At 50.2% G+C, this 19,546-nt stretch overlaps 1 protein-coding gene across 2 annotated transcripts; it reads left to right on the top strand.

The window, feature by feature from the left end:
• Positions 1-1,156: 1,156 nt before the first annotated feature.
• LRRC75B (leucine rich repeat containing 75B) lies at positions 1,157-15,957 on the top strand. Of its 2 annotated transcripts, XM_052689855.1 has the most exons (5): positions 1,157-2,117; positions 2,576-2,710; positions 6,114-6,242; positions 8,406-8,518; positions 14,322-15,957. In XM_052689855.1, the coding sequence occupies exons 1-5, from the start codon at positions 1,755-1,757 to the stop codon at positions 14,842-14,844; spliced, it is 1,263 nt and encodes a 420-aa protein (XP_052545815.1). In that variant the 5' UTR covers positions 1,157-1,754; the 3' UTR covers positions 14,845-15,957. The 2 variants fall into 2 exon arrangements, with proteins under 2 accessions (XP_052545815.1, XP_052545814.1); XM_052689854.1 differs by lacking the exon at positions 1,157-2,117 and having other exon boundaries at positions 2,389-2,710.
• The last annotated feature ends 3,589 nt before the right edge of the window (positions 15,958-19,546 follow it).

The following is a 19,546-nucleotide window of genomic DNA, read 5'->3' as shown; positions in this document are numbered from 1 at the left end:
CACCACCTTAATCCTCTTTCCCTTCTTAAATGCTAAATTAATCAATTACATTCCCAGCCCAGTCAGAAATGCAGCTTTCATCTTATACAAGGCAAACATAATTAGGATTGTCATTCGGATCCCACTCGAGCAGCATACAGATGAGAGCAACCCCAGCACATGGGTGTGTGCAGTGCAGTCCTCCCTGGCAGCAGCTGGGATTGCAGCCCCACTGGCAGGCAGGGCTTCCTGCTCTGAGCCACAGGAGCCCAAGAAACAGACGCAGCAGAGATTTATCATTAGAGATGGGTGGGGAAACGGATGGAGAAAGATAGCTTGCTGTCTCTTCCATGTTTTTTAGCTACAGAGCAGCAAAGAAAAGCAGCGAGTGACAGATTCAGAACAAATATTTCTGCACACAACGCAGTCTGATGTCGGAACATGCTGCTGTAAGATGCTGTGCTTGCTTTGGTTCAAAAAAGGTTTAGGAAAGCAAAAAGGGCAAAAGGTAATTAAAAGCAGAGATTCCCATCTCCTGGTCAGCAGACAGAACAACAGTCAGGGAAACAGCAACCTGCATCCCTCCTGTTATCTTCTCTCCAGGCACTGCCAACAGCCCCTCCTAATACAGGGTCTTCATGCAGAGAGGCCGTGGGCTGACCCAGAGCCATCACTCTTCTGCTCTTGGCATGGACCTGAGCTCTGCTTACCTGTCCCAAAGGCCCTGGTGCAGAACATCTCTGTTACAGGACATCAGCACAATGACAAGCAGATGTGCCTGAGGCACAGAACGTGAGCAAATAGAGAGAGGATCTCTGCTTGCTCTGTACTTTTCCCATTCTAATCTTAAGAGACACTTCTTGGGAGAACTCTAACAGCCACACTGCCCAGCTCAGCTGCAGTCAGCAGTGCCATATGTACCCGTGTTTGATTTGGAGCCAGGCAATGCCCTGATGAGAGGTGCAAGTATCCCTAGTGGGACAGAATGCAGGAAGAAACCAAGCCCAGCACTGTTGTATTTCTCATTAGCTCTATTTTTTCACACACTGATTCCACTTTTAAACCACGCAGACAGGAGACACACAAAGCCACTCTGCAATGAGCTGATACCTTGGCTACAAACCTGCTGCTCCTCCTCCCAGCATGGAGCTCAGGCAGCTCATTCTGATGCTGCACAGCCCCATAGCCATCAGCCTGCCAGGGGTTGTCTTCTCCTATCCATCACCATCAGCCACAACACTGCACTTTACAGTGATTTTCTCCTGACCCACCCCCTCTTGGACCTCTCCAACCAGACCCTGCAGCCCTTACTCAGCAGCTCTCCCTCCAAATGGGATCAGCCCAAGTCAGCCTCAGCAGTACCTCAGCATCTGCTGATGCCAGTTTCTCTCCTGCAGGTGCTAGGGTAGGGAGGGGATGAGCAGAGATAGCCAGTTTTTCTCTGATCAAACATTAAGCAAAAGTATGATAAAGGCCCTTGTGTTTCACCTGCTGTGCTTGGGGATGTGCATAAACATGGGGCAAAGCTGATGCATTGGCCACACTGCTCTGAGGGCAGCCCCATCCCATCTCTCTGCTCAAACCAGTAGAGCATGAAGGAGGTGGCATCATTTGAGGCTCTGAGAAGGAAAACAAACTTTGCTCTGTACTGCAAAAGGCCACAGCCATTCCCATCCCCCAGAATGAGGGCCCAGCACCTGCAGGAATGGATACTCCTACAGAGGTGATACTGTCTCAACCGCAGGCTGCTCCTACAGTCACAGGCCACCAACACCATGCTCTGTGTGCTGCGGGCATCCAACAGCAGTCCTAAGCAAAGAGGAAGCTCACAGCTCCAGCAATGGGAAGTCAGGCTGAGCTGCTGGTTATACTGGGAGCGTGACTCGGCTGCCTGCAAAGTCTCAGCTCTGGGATCCGACCTTTGCTTTCTCAACGCCCCGTTGGATCGCAGCGGTTCGGTCTGGGGACCTGCTAAAGTTTGTCGCGTGCTGCTGGAGGATGGAAGCGATGAGGAAAACATTCCTGCCCACAGCGGCGGGGGAAGGGGACAGAATTATGTTATCGTCCACCAGCGGGCAAAAGGCGCCTCCTCTGCTCCAGCAGCAGAGCGGCAGAAAACGGCTGCCCGCAGCCCAAAGGTGCGTTCGGAAGCACCGCTCGTCTCTCGCAGCGTTCCAGGTGTTGGCCCGGGATCAAAGCTCCCCCGAGCGCCTGGACGCAGGGAGGGATGAGGAGAGGGATCCGCTCCTCTCTTTGTCCTCCGCAGCGAGGATCCCCTCGGCAGAACACACCCTGAGAAGGGAGGAGCGGCCTCCGAGAGGAGGTGGGGGCCGGCACAGCGCGATACCCCCGAACGCGGCAGCCGGGGCGGGGGGGGGAGCGGGGCGGAGCCATTCGGGCGGGGCAGCGCCGACCCCCGCCCGCCCCTCGCGGCGCCTTCCCCGGTTCGGAGCTCGGAGCCCTCCCGGCCCGGAGCGGCGCGGCCATGGGCTCCCGGTTGAGCCGGCAGAGCAGCCTGGAGGATGAGAGCTCCGGGGCCGAGGAACCCTCCGGCCGTACCGACTTCCACCTCTCTTCGTTGTTGCTAAATCCGCAGAAGCTGCCCGGGGTGCTGCGGAAAGCCTCGCCCGCTCCCTACGTGCGGAGGGTGGGGTGGCTGCGGGAGATTCAGGCCACCATCCGAGAACACAAGCGGGAGCACGCCGTGCACATCCTCAGGCTGCTCAGGAAGGTAAAAGCCGCGGGCGGGGCGGGCCGCCTCCGGGCAACAAAGGGGCCGGGGCGGTGCGGGGCCGGCTCTTTGTGCCGCCGTTCGGGCTGGGGACACCGCCCGTAGTTCGTTGCCACCTCCCCTTCCCCGCCCGGGGACTGAGGCTGTGAGGAGGGGAGCCGGCGGGCAGGTAAAGCGGTGCCCGAGCCGTCCCAACCCGCAACCCTCCGCGTCAGCCCCCGGTGCGTTCAGGAGCGCTGCTCCCCAGGGAAAAGCCACCGCCCGCAGCCCGGCTGGAGGGGAAAGGGATCGGCGTTTCGAGGGAGCAGGGCTCTGTCTGCCGCTATGCAGGCATAGAAGAGCCCCACCGCGCAGACAGCCCACTGCCAAAGGGATGCAGAGCACCATTGCTGGAACAGAGCATCTCCATCGCTCCTTCACTTTCCAGGCAAACTCACCTCCCCGAACTGCAGGCGGCTCTGAAATAAACAGCACAGGGGACAAATGCTCCTTCTGATTTGGCACAAAACACCACCGCTTCTCAGCTTATCATGTCCCTTCATTAGATAATGACCCACTTCATGCTGGGAATGTACCCAGTTGCTTTTATAGCAGCCAGCAGCCTTTGGGTGTGAGCTTTGGAGCAGGGCTGGGCTCTCAGGGATGCTGTACAGCTGCAGTAATGTCCACTCTGAGCTCCGAGTCCCAGGCTCTGCAGCACACCTCAGCGTGACCAATGCTCCCAGCTACTGGTGAGCTGCACTTTTTCGAGTAGGAAATTATGGGACCTAAAATTCCCTCTCTGCTTTTCATGCCCACTGCCTTAGAGTTCACATGAGGAGCGTTCTAGCCCTGCAAACAGCCCTCTTGCCATGCATGCATATAGATAACCCTCAGCAAAAATCCTGTATATGGCAGACAAGGGCTGAGTAAGATCTCAAAGGCAGTTTAGGAGAAGAGTGATTACAAGAAGTCAGTGGTTGCCTCTTTTTTTTCACAGCTGTGGCAGTCTAACACAAACCGACTTCTATAGGGTTTGCCAGAGGCCAGAACCTCAAAATGTCATTTTCTATAGTGCTCAGCACCTCTCCTTCAGGCTGAAGCATTAAAATCTCTCCCAGACCTTGCGGTCTTCACAAGCCCCATCTGTGAGCAGTGGGGTTTGGATGCTGAGTCACAGAGCCATGGAGGGTCATTGCTGAGCCCTCTTTCCCACACAGGCTGCCAGTGTCTTTCAGGCTCAGCCCTGCACCCAGAATTACCATATGCTGAGCACTCCTCTTCTGCCCCCTGCCCTCTCACTTCCCCTTGTTCCATCTCTGTCTGTCCATCTTAAAACAGTGACCCTCTGTTCATCTGCTGACAACACCACAGCGGGACACACATCCTGTGGTCCCAACACAGCCTTCCTCCACAAAATGAGATGGGAACCCATCCAGCACCTCCACAACGCCTCCGGTTCTTTGTGTGCTCAAAGGCTGCTAATGTGCATGGCGCCTTCCAATGGCTGAACACAGCTGTCAGCCATGCTGGGGGCAGATAATCACAACCAATTCTCACGTGTCCAATGCTTCAAAGCACCGCGATCAACGTCTTTCATTATTCACAACATTACATCACTCTCAGCTAAGCTCAGCTCTTAGCTTGGTCCCCAGCATCTCCCTCCTCACAGAGACTGCTTACCTGAGCAGTAATGCTCTCGCAAGTTGCTGGTTAACACATCCCAAGCAAGGGTCTGTTTGTTACCTGTAACAAGAGAGAGAGACCTCCTTCACTCCAGTGGGCAGTGAGGATATTTAACACCATACCTAATCACCGAGCCTCAGACTGGCAGCGTTGGCACTCCCTTCCCTAGAGATGGCAGAGCAACACCGGAGCCAGAACTGCAACCCCTGTGAATGAGGGGATGCACTGAGGCACACCAGGGCTCCTGGGATTGCCTCCTGCCATTGCCAGACCTCATCCAGCCCCACATATCCACCCTGCACGCTGTCGCTGTATCCACCAGCACTTCTCAGCTCGTGGCCTGCAGGCCCCAAGAGGTGGTGGATTGCTCCCAGGATATCAGGAAGCTGTAATTAAATAAAGGGAGAAGCTGTAAGCAGATCTACTCAACAGGGATGCGAGATTCTGGCAGCATGCTGAGAACAACTGCAAACAGCAGGAGTACATTCATGCACACTTGCTTTGCAAAGCAGCACTCTGATGGCTGCATTGCACCTGTCCACATCAGCCTGAGAAATACTCACCTGCCAGAGAAAGATCTGTTTCTGCTGGTGAGTGGGCATCACTCTGCTGGAGGCATCAGACTAACAGCAGTAAAAAGTACAACTAGTTTTTCCCATGCTGAGACATCAGCAACCAAGTGCCCAGTAAGAGCACTGTGCCAGCGGAACGGCCCGGATCCATAACATGCTGTCTGCTCACCACAGTGCCTGGGTGGGCAGTACAGCATTTTCCAAAGAACAGAGAAGGACAGGAAAAAGAAAAGGAGGCAGTAAGGGAAGAATATAACTAAGAACTGGAAAATGCCCTGTGCTTAGAATTTATAGATTATCAACACAAAGTGAATGTTTCTATCTGTATTACTGATAAAACCCTTGAAGGCAGTCTTATAATGGGAATGCAGATTCAACTTAACAGCATAGCTCCAACTGGGGGAGTGTAATTACCAGTCTGACATCCACTGCTGCAGGCTCAGCCATGCCATCCTCTTGGCAGCTTCCCTCATCTATCCGTGCTACGCTGTGTAGGAGGCTCCATTTCCCCAAAGCCTTACGGTTAAGGGAGATGTTGGCACGATGCCTTGGCCCACATCCAGCTGCTTCTGTCCTTCAGGATTCACCCACTGCTCGGGCTCCTCGGTTGCTTCTGCTGTGCACGCGGTGGTGGGGCTGTAAAGCATTTGATTTATTCTTGCTTTCTCCATCACATCTGTAGCCAGGATCTTTGTCTCCATTCTGCTATCCGCTCAATTTGATCTGGGCATACACAGAGCAGGGAGAGTGGCTACAGCAACAGCTTTGCTTGCTGCTTGGGGTTAAGATTCAGCACCTCTGCCAGTGATGGCTCTGTCCCTGCTGGTTCTGCATGCACACACTCCCAGCTTTCTCTCCTAGAGTTCTCAGTGCATCTTTCCCTGAAGCACACTTTCAGTGGAGTAGTGCGAACATATGGGGCACTCATTTGCTTATTCATTTCTCCTGGCAGCAGCATGCAGAATGGGCAGAGGACTCGTTTCCTCCCTCAGCTGAGCCCTCCTCAACAACTGAATCCAACTCAGCATCATCCCAGTTACATCCCAGTCTTCTTGTTCTACTTTTTTGTTGCTGGGGTATTTTTCTGTCCTCAGAGTATTGCCAAGTGAGTATCCATGATCCTCCTTCCCAAGATGCTCAGCTGTATGTCTGGCTTTTTTTTGTAGGACCTGGGACTGGAAGGAACATTCCTCAATGAAGTCCTCTACAAAAATGCAACCTTCCTCAACTTGGTGGATCCCATCTCCCATGACCTGCTGATGAGCCTTGCTAGAGACCTGCAGTGTCCCAAAAAGGTGAATCCTCCCCTTTAACTCAGCAGACACTTCACAACATGGCATGATGCAGAACGAGCTCGGATGAAGAGGTGGATCAAGCTGGGTGGTTCTCCAGAACCAGCCAGCATGCATCCTTGGAGTGGTAGAGCATGCAGTGATGTGCACATATCTGTAGAAATCAGTTGAAAGAACTTTGGAACATAATTGCAGTTGAGGGACAGAGAGGTTATAGGCACAAAAGTCAGGGAATTACTCATCTTGCCAAAAAAAGACTTGGTTGTGAGGACATGTGCCAGATAAAAATATATGTTGGGGAAGGCAGTGTTGCCATATACAATGGCACACCCTCACCCCCACAAGCTAGCCATTGGAAAGAGGTGTTTATGGAACTACAGAGTTCCTCGCACTTTTGCCCAAGCTGGTGACTCTGGGAGGAGGACAAGAACCCCCTCTAAGGCTTTATCACATGAGACCATCCTAACCCAGCACTACATCCCACAGCAACACCAGCTGTTACCCTTTACCACCACAAGCACCATCCATTCACTCATCGGGCTCAGCAAGTGTCATGTTTGCTTTATAGAGAGGGCAACAGAGTGAATTTATGCAAAGATAGCTATTAAGCACACGCAGCTCAGAGCAGGCAATGGTGCCCTGGGGAGTATGCTGAAAGCCTGGTGCAAATTAGCAGCATTCTAATCCTCATCACAGCTGTAAGATAGCCTGAAAAATCTTTTCAAGAGTAATTATTATCCAAATACAAGCATCTGAAACTAGCACCTAACCAAATCTTGCCCATCTCACTGAGCAGTGAAGTGACACTGGGAGACATTGCCCTGCCAGCAGACAACACATTGATTTTTATGCACCTGTATACATCCCTCTTCTCTACTTCCATGTCTTACGTGCACATATGCTTAGATGAAATGCCACGTCTACCATTGTGTAGATCAGATTTTCCCCACAGGAGATTATTTAGGGGGGTGGAAAGCCCCAGCACCCCACATCCCCTCCCTCTGACCCAAGCTGAGCACCCAGCAGCTGTAACAACCTTACATGCCAAAGGTTGAGCGTGATGTAATTCCAGCAGAGAATTACATCAGCGAGAACACGGAGGGAACAGGAGGGTAATTCTCAACTGTGAGCCAGCAAACACTCACAGGGCACTGTGCCAGCATCTGTCATGAAGCCTGGCATGCACCTGCTGTTGTAGGTGGCACCAGCACCCACTTTGCCAGTGCAGCAGCAGTCTGGAACAGGGCACCTAATGCCAATCCCTTGGGCTCCCCAAGTGAACTGGGATGGGTCAAGAGGCGCTCTCCTGAGCACAGGCTGGGATTTCTCTTCATTTGGCACAGAAAAGTAGCCACGTGCTGGCAGTGCATCCAGGGGATACTCAGCTGACTCAGGGACTGCTTGGAAGAATCACTGTGCAGCTGTTGGCCCACAGTACAGCACTTTAACTGCTTGCAATAAAGAATAAGTTAGCGTATGTTCTGACAGCTTTACTATGTGTTTACCTATCAAATCTCTAAACGCACATGTTGCACTATGGCTGGAAGGCTGAGGAATAGGAATGCAGGTGTCTGTATGCCAGATGAGGCAGAAATCCCAACCTTCAGCAACTTCCATTTGTCATTCTGCTTCACCAGGAGAAGAGAGATGCTTTCAAAGTCACAGAGATGGAGAATGTGTGCAAAAAGAAACTCAGGAGAGCTGCAGCCACCTCGGTGCTGATGAGTTAGTTGTTGCAAGGGCTGGAGGGAACTGCTGTTGTTGGGAAGCTCCCAAACTCAGACCTCCAGGAGAAAAGCAGACTGCAAGGAAGCAAGGTGCAGTGCAGGGACCTGGCTGGTTCCTTGTTCCAGATTTCCTAGCTGAGCACAGGAAGGAATAAGAGTCCAGGTTTGCAGCCCCACTCCCCTGGTCAAGGCAGGAAAATGCTGGGCTGGGATTCTTCCTGGCAGTGTGGGGTACTTACATGTTCCTGGCACCCCAGAAGTGCATGCAGTGTTGCAGAGACATTTCCAACCTTTTATCCATTCCTTTTTCATCCTCTTTTCCATCTTTCCTTGCGTACAGTCCCATACTCCACTATCACCCAGTCCCTTTCCCACCTCCCACCCTTTTCCTCCTCTTCTGCAGCAGCACACAGAGCCTAAACTATCCCTTTGCTTGCAGGAATACGACCCCTGGAAGTCCTCAGATAGGATCTGCAGGCAGCTAATCTACCACCTGACCCCACACTCCAAATGGCACCGGCATGGCATGCCCCGCAGGAAGTCCCAAATGTGGTAAGTTCCTCAGGCTCTCTCAAGTGCATCGAAATCAGTCCTGCTGCCACAGTGCTAAGGAAGAAGAGAGAGCAGTACTTGAAAGGTATGCAGCCCCACAAGCACTCTAAGTTGGCAGCCCTGCAGACACACAGCCGAGACACAGCTGCAGAGCATTGCATAAGGCAGAATAATTTGAATTAAATATGTAACAGCAGCACTTTCTTGCTAAAAAACAGGAGAGGAACTGGTTTGTTTGTGGCAAAAGGCACCTGCAGAATTGGCATCTTTGGCTGCTGCTGGTAGCAGAAAAGCAAGGAATTACTGTTTCACTTGGAGATATCAGGGCTGTATTCTGTCCAGCCAGGCTGTTTTTAACTGATCTGTGTTCTCTGCTTCCTGCCATCTGCTATAGAGCATTTCACTCTGACCTCTGTCTGAACTCCTGCCCCTGCCTTGTACCTTTCTGCCTTCAAGGTCCTGTAAGAAGTACATGTATAGCAGCAAGACTTCTGAAGGCATTTCTAATCTCCGGTGGAAATCTGGGATCGTTCAGAGGAATCAATGTGTGGAAAACATATTCCCTTGTCTTTGTGATCCTCTGGGCTTGGGCTTTCTTGGGTCTGATACAGAACCCAATTCATCTCTTTTTCCACTTTCTGGCAACGTGCCAAATGGGTCCAGGGGATAATTAGCAAGTTCAGCCACACAGACAACAGGGAACTTCTGGCAGGTTTTAATTACACTCGGGCTGCTACAGAGATGTGGTCTGGGAGATGGAAAGGACCCACCGTACTCGAGCAGGACCACACATCAGGTGTTCCCCTGTGACCAAGCAACAAACCTGTAGGGCAGGAACTAAGTCACATCCTAATCCCTGTCAGTGGAACCCAACCCTCTCAAGTAAGTACAAACCTGAGCTACCCATGAATTGATGAAGTAGAAAGAATGAGATAAATGTCTTCAAGCACTCCTGTTTCAATACACAGTGATCCCAGGATAACTGGAACTGCAAACTCTGCTAAGGACCAGTCACACTTCCATCATGCAGAAGCAGTCTTATTTTAGTCACACATTGAGCCCAACCAGATCCCTCAGAGACTGTTAGCAAAACATCCTATGAGAGCTTTCAGACAAGCACATCTCTCTGGATGTCCTTAACCACAGACCCGCTCCCCCACTAAAGCCATAGGTCCTACCTGCTTCTGTTACCACCTTTTACACTGATGCCTTTAACCTGAGGCTGTGACCACAGCAAAGGTGCAGTGAATCTCATAGGGAGAGGACACAACAGTTGCCACAGGTTGCCATCAGAGCAGCTTTTACCAGTTGAACACCCTAGGCCAGAAACAGAGTCCACGGAGAAACATGGAAGAATAAATCTTGCAGCAGCAGATTGAATGCAACAGCAGCTGAAGTAGGGAAGAAAGATCCAGTCCAGAGTGTCTCTGGTTTCCCTGATTGTCATAGATGATGCTGGAAGACAGATCCCCTCCTGCATCCAAGCTAGTTGGTTCTTGACAGGTTAGCAGTCTCAGCTGTTCATGCACCCAAAGAGACTATTTCAGCTGCTCAGGTTATAATCAGGTTTGCTACACTGAAAACAAAGGGCTCCATTCTCCTTTCCTGATATATTTGTCTTGAGTCTGTAGCTCCCAGCTGACATCCTGTGTCTCACCTGATGGTGCTGCTTGGGCAGGCTGCCTGAGCAAACACCAAAGCTGAGCTCTTGAGGAATTTACTGAGGGTTTTCAAGTAAGAAGCCTACAAGCAGGAGGATAACTTTCCCTCAGCAGGGACCAGCATGACCTTACTACACAGTTGTCAGCCTCTTGCATCCTAAAGGGACTTCAGTTAAAGCACGGTTATATAGTTTAGCTCATTAAGAATGACTAATCACAATCCAGGGTGCCCTACAACTCCAGCTTCTCTTCCATAAACTGATGTTTACAATGTAAAGAGAAGCAGGTTAAGGCTTCTCAGTGTGGACATGGGGTTGCTTAGACTACCAAGAACCCTTTCTGCAACATTTTGACAGATGCAGTTTTTTGAGACACAGCTGTTTTTGTCAGATCTCAAAGCTGCTGTGGCTCAGCACTGCAGGACTGTATGTTCTCCTCCAGAAGAGAGCTGGACCTGAAGTATATATTACTTTTCAAGGGCAAAGCCAGAGCAGACTGCAGTTCAGAGTGGAAAGGGTATCAGCTTAATGCAGCCTTTGTCTGAAGGGGAGCACTGTAACCTAGTACCACCATTAAGGAGCTATAGATGATGACTGAACTGTGTTGGCATAGCTGGGTTGGGGAACCTTGCACATCTTCTACTAGCATTGCACTCAGAGCTGGCTGCTCAATGCCTCCCTTCAGTGCAATGGATGGAACCTGAACCTATAAAACATGCAGGCAGAAAACTGAGCAATCTTTACAAGCAGGATGTTCCTGGTGCAGAAAAAATAGCCTCAGTTTCCCACCCAGTAACCTGTTCTGGAAGAATAAAGGCGTCTGTGCATATGGAGTTAGTAACTCTCAGTTGCATACATCCAGGTTTCCTTTTTCACAGGTCACACTATGGGTTTAGTTCATTTGCCAGAGTGAATTGCATTTTGTAATATCTTAGCTAATCTAAAGCTGGGTGGGGAACTGAGTGTTCCTTCTGGGCTCATTGCTCCATTTCTCATTTGTCGATGTGCACTGCCCAGACACTGCAGCATTAGATGCACTTTAAAAATGCAGTGAAAGCGTTTGTGTCTAGAAGACTGCAGGGAAGCATCTCTAAAGGGCTTCAGGTCTTTTTATTTCTTCTTGAAAACATCAGTCAGGGCCATAGATGACAGCTCTGGCAGATTAGATCTTAGCCTTCACATGGCATGAGATGAATATTAAGTAGAGCTCCCATTTCTCCTTTATACAGCAGAGGAAATGTTCACCATCATTCTGCTTTTGAGTTAGGAAGCCAAGTTAGAGAATACCAGTCAGTTAACTAAAGCCACGTGGTAAGCATCAGATGCAAGAACAAGAACAGCTGGGACTGGGTTTGTTTAGCTTAGTGCTCTTGAGGCTTCTCTCATCTCACCAGAAGCAGCTGAAGCCAGACTTTCAAAGCAGCACCCTGTGCCACAAGGAAGCAAAAGCAAGCAGATTATGCTAAGTAGGCAATTAAAAAGCCCGGAGCTCATCCCTTAAGTCGCTGGCAGAGGAGCCATCCAGACATGCCTGCCATTAGGCTCTGTGCAAGGAGGAACAGCAAAGAAATACTCAACTCGTGGTTAATAAGCCACCTCTGGCAGTATCTGTTAATGAAGGAGGGGATGCACAGTGGTGGGAGCACCAGGAAAACTTTGAATGTAAAGTTTTGGAGGCAAATTAAAGAAAAATAAGAAACACAGAGGGAGAAAGCTGGTAACTCCCCAGCGATACAGGCAGGGACTATTAGGCATCCTTCATTACTGAAATCTTATTTGGCTCTTACCACTTCCTCCCAGCTTCTGCTTCCCTGAGCATGAAGACAGGGCAAAAGCACTCAATGTCCAGGATGCTAAACAAGCTCCTTCAAGACCTACAACACAACAGGATGCCAAACAGCACTGGATCTGCTGCAAGTCTCACCAGAGCAACAAGCAGGAGCTGTCACAACCACCAAAGAGCTTAACTGATGAGGAAGAAGTTGAAGGACACTGATCTCTTAGGAATGGCAGGCACTGCTCCTCACTGCATGCTGCACACAGCTCCAGGCAGGCTGTGGGGTCAGACTGCACATCACCTTCTTGCTCACATTGCATTCTCACTTGAAGCTGAGCCTCCAGCATCACATCTCCTCTCTGAATTTACTGCAAACATCTTCTGCTTCCCTGCATCCAGGGTCTAGATCCTTGCTGGATGCAAACCCTGGCAATTATAGATGTGCCACACAGCACCAGCTGCAGCAGCACAAGGCTAATCCAGCCTCCAGCACTTCGCAGCCCTCTGCCTACAAGTCCCATGGGCATCCAGAGCCATGTCACTAAATAGCTGTTTTGTCTCACACAAAGAAAAAAGCATCTTCATTTGAAGCTATCTTTAAGCCTATTTTACTTGCAGAAATTAGAGGATATTAGATGATCCCCTCCCCTAGAAATAAGCCTGGCATTTTATCAGCTGCTGCACAAACATCTTTTTGCTCCTCTCATGGTCCGCAGAGGGGTGGCCCAGGTCCCATAAAAAGCAGACATAAGGCTGTTTGAAACCTTTAAGTCTGAATGCAAGTTATTTCACACTGTTACAGCTTTCTACCATGAGAAATCATTAAATACATTAGACACAGTCTCAGCCTCGCGCAGTGAATTCCCTCCAGAAGCACAAGGATGCATAGAAAAAGCCAGAAAAAAAAGTGCTGCAAAACCCAGAGAGCAGGAATTTTTGGGCTGTAGAACAGATAGGGCAGCCCATGAGGTCATTTCCTCCTCATGCTCCTTCGTGGGTTCTTCATGCATCCACAAAGTGTCAATGAATGCACTGATGCATAGTTATTCATTTGTGTTACCACATATTTATAGAAATTATTAGGAGCTGAAGTTTCTGAAATAGCACAAACTGTATACACAAAGCAGAGCATTAAGGGCAGCATCATATCCTCCCCACAACAGCAGAAGGGCCTGGAAACACTGAAGTTTACAGAGGCATTCTCACCTGCCATGGCAGCTCCTGTGGTGCTCTAGCCTTCTCCAAGGAAGCTGCACACCCCTGTGTGCCCATCGCTCCCAGGGACTGGCTGTGCTGCAGCCATGCAGGACACTACAGGCAGGCAGATAGGAAGAGTGGGCACCTTCATACTGGTGGTTAGTTCTTACCCCAACCCTAACAAAGCACTTCTACACTCACTGAGCATATGAGTAAGGGCACTAGTGGAGATCCTAGTAGAGGTCCAATATCCTTAAAGCTATCTGCATCTGTAAGGACTGCAAGGCTAATAACATTTATATTAAGGCAGTAAGCTCCCACATTACACCAACACACGCTTCTACTCAACCCCACAACACAGCCTCATCATCCCCCATAGCTTCCACTTCTCACGGCACTCCCGCAGACCTACAGTCCACCTCAGAACTCCACGTCCCACTCATTTTGAGACCCTGTAGCACAGCCTACCCACCTACCTACCCTGCAGCCTACCTCCTCCTTGCTCTGTTCCCCTGGCAAACAACAAGGACCACAGGTGAAAGCAGATCTCTCTAGATTGCTCTCAGCACCCTGCTGCCCTGCCTACCTCCTCACAGCTGCAGCAGATCCCCAATGATTTGCTGACCACCGAGATCCAAACCAGCAGCTACAGGTGGGGGATGCTGGGGAAGGCTCTTAAAGGGACGTGGTAAATTCACTCCTGGAGTGCTGTTTGCTCACAGATTGTTTTTTTCTGATAAAATATCCATTTCACAGCCTTTTAACACCGCTCTACTGCAGCATAATTTGTTTGCAACAGACCACAGCATTCACCTGGAGAGGTGGTGAAAAAACAGCTCAGACACATTGCAAACCAGTGCATATGGAAGCTTTGCTTGCCATGGGTATTTCTACTGTCCATGTGTGAACATCTGTATGTATGCATCCAGACAAACCCTCTAGTTTGAAGAATTAGTGAAAGAATTCAGAGTCATATGGTTTGCCAGTTCTTGAGGAGTTTAGGTGCAGAGAAGACACAGGAAAGCCCCAGGACACAACCTGCCCAGAGGCGTGGTGCAAACGTCATGCCTGTTAACTAACCAAGCTCCACTTTCTGTTTGCAGAACGTTCTTAACGAGCCCTCCCCTGCTCTGTGTGTGTCATTCCTCTCTCTCCATTTCCACCCCCAGCCTGAAGAACAGCCTGCAGAAGAAGGTGAGCCAGGGCTCCATGGATCTGTCTGGGATCCCTCTGACCATGCGGGACGTGCACCGCATGGCGTACTACCTTCAGAACAACGGGGACCACCTCACCTCCGTGGACCTGAGCTTCACCGAGCTGAACGACGACATGGTGCGCCTGCTGCTGCCCTTCCTCTGGGCGCTGCCCAAGCTCACCCACCTTTCCCTCAACGGCAACCGACTGACGCGAGCAACCATGAAGGAGCTGACTGACACCATGAAGGACATGAACAAGTTCCCTTGCCTGGCTTGGGTAGACCTCGGCAACAACGTGGATGTCTCGTCCATGCCGCAGCCTTTGCTCGTGGGCCTGCGCAAGCGTCTCAGCCAGCAGACCACGCTGCCAACCATTTATGAGGCTCTCGACTGTGACCCAGAGATCCCCAGTGGGCAGGAGGGCGGCCGGCCGGAGGGCGAGGAAGCAGGGAGCACCCCACGGCTTGCTGTCCCTCAGCAGGGCTGCGAGAGGTGACTGGACAACGAGCCGGCTCTGGCACACTTGAAGCCGCCCCGAGGAGCAGTTCTGAGTCCAAACGCCAAGCAGAAGGCCAGCTTGACCGGCTTCCTTCAGCACTTCTCTCTCACCTTCCCTGACATCTCCCTCCAGTCTGCTGTGAGACAAAGCCTGTTGTTCCCCAAAATGTGCTCTGCTCCCTCCCCTCGCTGCCGAACCCATCGCCCACGTTACGGAGAGGAACTTACAGCAAAGCTGGTCCCCAGGCTGGGCTTTACTGGAAGACCTGTCGGAGTCAACCATTTCTTCCAGCAGCCATTGGGTTGAGGGAAAGTGATGGGGGAAAACTTAAAACAGAAACAGGCTTGTAGTTTACTTCCTTTCCTTCTTTTCCTAGGCACCTTGGAAAGCTTGGGACCTGCAGTCTTGAGTGTGAAAGGAGGTACCCCAAGAGCCTAGCTGTTGTGGAGCTTCGTTGAAGGGCTCAGAGGCCAGAGCTGGAGCCCGGCAGTGTCTCCCTCTTGTGTCTGGCTCTTTTTGTTTTGCTTTTTTTCCCCCCCCCCCCCATTGTGTGTTTTGTATTAATGTCTGAACAAAGGGACTTGGTCAGAGACCATCGGATTGCATAGGCTGGGGCAGACACATGGCTTGGAACTGCAGCATCAGGATATTTGTTGTGTGACTGGGGTGAGAGGGAGGGGAAGGAGGTATGTGTTGGTGGGAGCATGGGGGATGGGATGAGATGAGATGGGGTGGGAAGGCCAAGGGTTGAAAAGGGAGGGGAAATAGTCTTGTGGTTTAAAAGGACTGGTTCAAAAACCGTGGTTTTGTACCCAACTTACAAGTTTCAAGTGAAATTAAGGAGCATCAGACAGCTAAGTGCTTTACTGACACTAGAGGAGCAAGCAGTGAATGTGCCAGAGATGGGCACTTCCTAAGCTAAAGTGCAAAGCTTTGGCTCCTTATTGCATATTGCACACCTCGTAATACTGACATGATGTGAGCAGCTGCATTGTCATTTCCAATGCTGTCCAAAACCAAACCAGTGATGCAAGATTTCTAGTGTTTTCCACATTGCTCACGTTCTGTGTAAACTCAATAAATGGTTCTCTTGGACATGAGTGTAAAGCACCATTGGGTCTGAGTATCTGTGTTGTTGCCAAGCTGAGCCAGCAGCCCAGTCACTGCTACCTGACTTCTGAAAGAATCTCTCTGGGAGTCTCAACATAAAACAAACTCTCATATACTGAGCCACACAAATCAGCGTGAAACAGACGATTCTCTCATGCTTCTTGCTGACCTCTCAAGGTGTTGCAAGAGCAAATTGGTGATGCTGAGTTATTTATCCCCTTTGGATGAAGAGTGAGGGCACTGGATGGTATCAGTATCTCTGATCAGCTGCCAAGAGTCTCATCATAGACTCATAAAGGTTGGAAAAGACTTCTAAGACCATCTAGTCCAGCCATCAGTACATCTCCACCGCGCCCACTAAAACACATCTCTCAGTACCAAAAGTTACCCAAGGAAGAAAGATAGTTTTACAGACACTGGGACATTACAACCTGGTATTGCAGGAGTTAGCTGGTCTTAGTTGCCCATCACAGTGGAGATGGGAGAGAAAAGGCCCTAAGATAGTGAGGACATGGTGCTTGGAACGACGGTGGGAAACAGGTAGTGCTAACGTAGCCAAGCTGTTGTGCAACCCAAGGAAGTAAGGGAGCTTGTGTTCCCCTAAAGAGATCTCATCCCTTTTTGTGAGATTTGTGGAGTAATTTCTATGGCAAAGGCTGCATTTGGGGGCATGAGATTGTCTTGCAGAAGGCAAAACAGAGTTTCTCAAGCAGCCGCTCCCATTACTGGGAAAGGCTCTGCCACTTTCAGAGGTCACTGCCTGCCTGTCTTGTTAAAACTCAGTTTCTCCCTCTCCTTGTGCTATCTCTTTCCTCCTCCGTTGTGGAAAAGATCATATTTAGTTTTTCTTCTTTTCCTTCCAAAATATCCTTCAGCAAAAATGAAAAGCATTTCAAACGGCAGCAGGATCTGCTTAAACCCTTGCAGTCTGAGCAGAGCAGCAGTCTGTGCCAAGAAGAAAACTCGGGCACGAAGCATTCAACTGAAAGCTCAGTGCTGCCTGGTGAGTCAGAGGTGTATCTAGAAAGAGGAAGCAGGGTGCTGAGCATTCCATCTCAAAGCACTGCCTGTAAGGCTCTGTATTGAGGCATCTTCACAGCTTTTCTATCACAGAAGAACCCCTCAGAAACAAGGCAGGACCCCCAGCGTGCAGCCCACCACTGACAGCTCTTCCTGCAGAATCCCTGGCTCAGCCCCAACCACTTCCAGCCCTGCTGTAAGTAGCCTTTTGGGTCCCAGCCATGCTGATCAGCAGGATGAAGAAGAGACGTTCCGCCCTTTGCAAGGGAATTCTGTGCTACTGGCAGCTACAGGAACAAGAGATAAAGCATGGCTTGAAACAGACTGGTTAAACCAAGCAACTGTGGGACTGGTTCTTATTCCTCCATATGCACTTGGTTGCTTTGCCATAGAAACTTCCCCACGGAGAACTGGCTGTGAATAAATACATGCAAATGCAAATTTTGAGGTCTTGGCTTAGGAAGCCAGCAGTGCCTCTTGGATCAGCTTTAATAGCTGTGGACAAATGCTCACAGCACATCCAGCTGTTCCCTGTCAGCTCCCAATGGCACTGACAGGTGGAGGACTCCAAGGAGCACAGCAACACCCCAGTGCACTGCGACAGGGAGATAAAAACCAGAGAGGAGAATGCAACACAAATGCGCCTCTCCTTGCACAGAATGTGAAAGCTCAGGGCTCTCAAAGGGGATTAAATGGATGAGCTGCTGATACAAGCCTCCTCATTGCTACTTACCAAGAGGGACCAGCTTTGTTGTGCTGCTAAATTAGAAGATGCCTGTCTTGCAGTGAACTAGATAGCACAGCAGGAGAGACAGACTCCTGCCATACTGAATACTCTCCTCAGCACCGTACTTGCTGCTGCTGGGCTGTAATTTCAGCTGTGCAAAGCAGTACACACCTCATTGCCAATCTAATGCACCAGGCCAACCTCCATCATTTCACAGGTTAGCAGACTCCCTTCCTCTCCACGCAGAATGCAAACAGTCAGGAGTTTCCTACCTGGCCCAGCAGTTTCCTGCATCCTCAGGGCCAAGGGAGATGGCCACCTGCAGTAAGCAGTCAGCTGGGACCTTGCACAGGGTCAGGCAGGCAGCCCACAAAGCCCAGCCACAGTTTTGCTCAAACGTGGGGACACTGAGCAGCACCACAGGTAAATAAGGCCACGGGTGCCAGATGGCAGAAGAAGAAAGGATAGACCAAAACTTTTCAGTGTCTTAACCAGAAGTATACTTTCTTCCTCCTTCCCTAGCTGGTCAACATCTTCCTCACTCCCTCATCCTTTATTTTATACAGCACTGACTTCCAAACACAGAGTAATTACCTTAGCATGGTCTTGGTAGTGAGATGCTCAGCAGAGGAGTCATCACGAGCCTCCTGCCCCCCTGTGGCTCCATCCAATAACTGTAATTGTTTCGTTGAGTTAAGGATGCAAACACAGCTGGAAGCATGGGCTTGTCTGACCTATTTTTATTTCAAACACTTCAGAATCTGTCAAGGGCTTTCCTTCCCTCACGAACTAAGCTCTTTTTTTCAGTCTATAATACATTTCTCATGATGAGTGCTCAGACAGCAATGGAGTTTGCACTCTTTGGGAAGACTGACAGGCTCCTTACTGGACAGCTGCTGACAGTGTTACCAAAGTTCACATTGTTTCCTCTTATGAAAGCAAGCAAGCAAGCATTCAGCATTTGCCTTTGAGAGACAGATCATTCTGTCTACCACCTGACACTTCCAGCACTTAGTGAGGATTATTCCTCCCAGTCCATTTTTGAGGCAATATGCCCCAGGTTGGTTACTACGATGGGAAGCACGTGGAAAGCTATCTAACAACTTCACTCAAAGGCTTCATTCAAAAAGCATAACTCCTGTGAAACATAACGAGTCTCAGTAAGCATGAATGTGGCCACATAAAAAAACAGAAGAAAGCATTTCCCTGTACCAGCAGCAGCCCGTGGGTCTCCATGTCAGACAGCTGAGTGGAGCTTTGTTCTCGCTCCCATGAAGTCTTTTGGTTTGTGGAGCCAAATTTGGTGTGCATGCCTTTATTTGAACTCTCTTGCAGATGATAAGCTCTGTATTTATTCTGCAGACCCCCAGGTTCACCCAGTAGAGATAACCCTAGGATTAGCACGGCCCAGTCCAGGAACCCTCTCTGGAACTAGCAGACAGGGCTAGAGCGGGCAGTACGTGCTGGTATCAGAACCAACTGCACGTTTTACCAACTTTTTGGGGCAGATGGTTTTGTTGTTTAAAAGCTACGGTTGAAAGGCAATGAGATGGAGGATACCAAGGAATGATTCTGACATGCCACCAGACCTTCGGAGGCTGAGTCTCCAGCAGCAAGCTACCCTTCTCTGGGTCTCAGCCCTGATCACATCCATCCCTCATCGCTGATACAGAGTATTTGGGGGAAGATTTTCTGTACCTGTGCAAACCAGGCTCTTATCTGCTGTTCCTGCTATCCCTTACCAAGCAGAAATGAACCCAGGCCTCGTGCACACAGTCTCTCTCTAAGCACACTACTCCACTGCAGAGAAAATAGAGTAGGTGTTTTGCTGTTTTGCCACTC

This window comes from Tympanuchus pallidicinctus, unplaced genomic scaffold, assembly GCF_026119805.1.
Source record: "Tympanuchus pallidicinctus isolate F22 unplaced genomic scaffold, pur_lepc_1.0 scaffold25, whole genome shotgun sequence".
NCBI lineage: Eukaryota > Metazoa > Chordata > Aves > Galliformes > Phasianidae > Tympanuchus > Tympanuchus pallidicinctus.
Note: the sequence above shows the minus strand (reverse complement) of the source record. Positions and strands in the feature narration are given on the sequence as shown.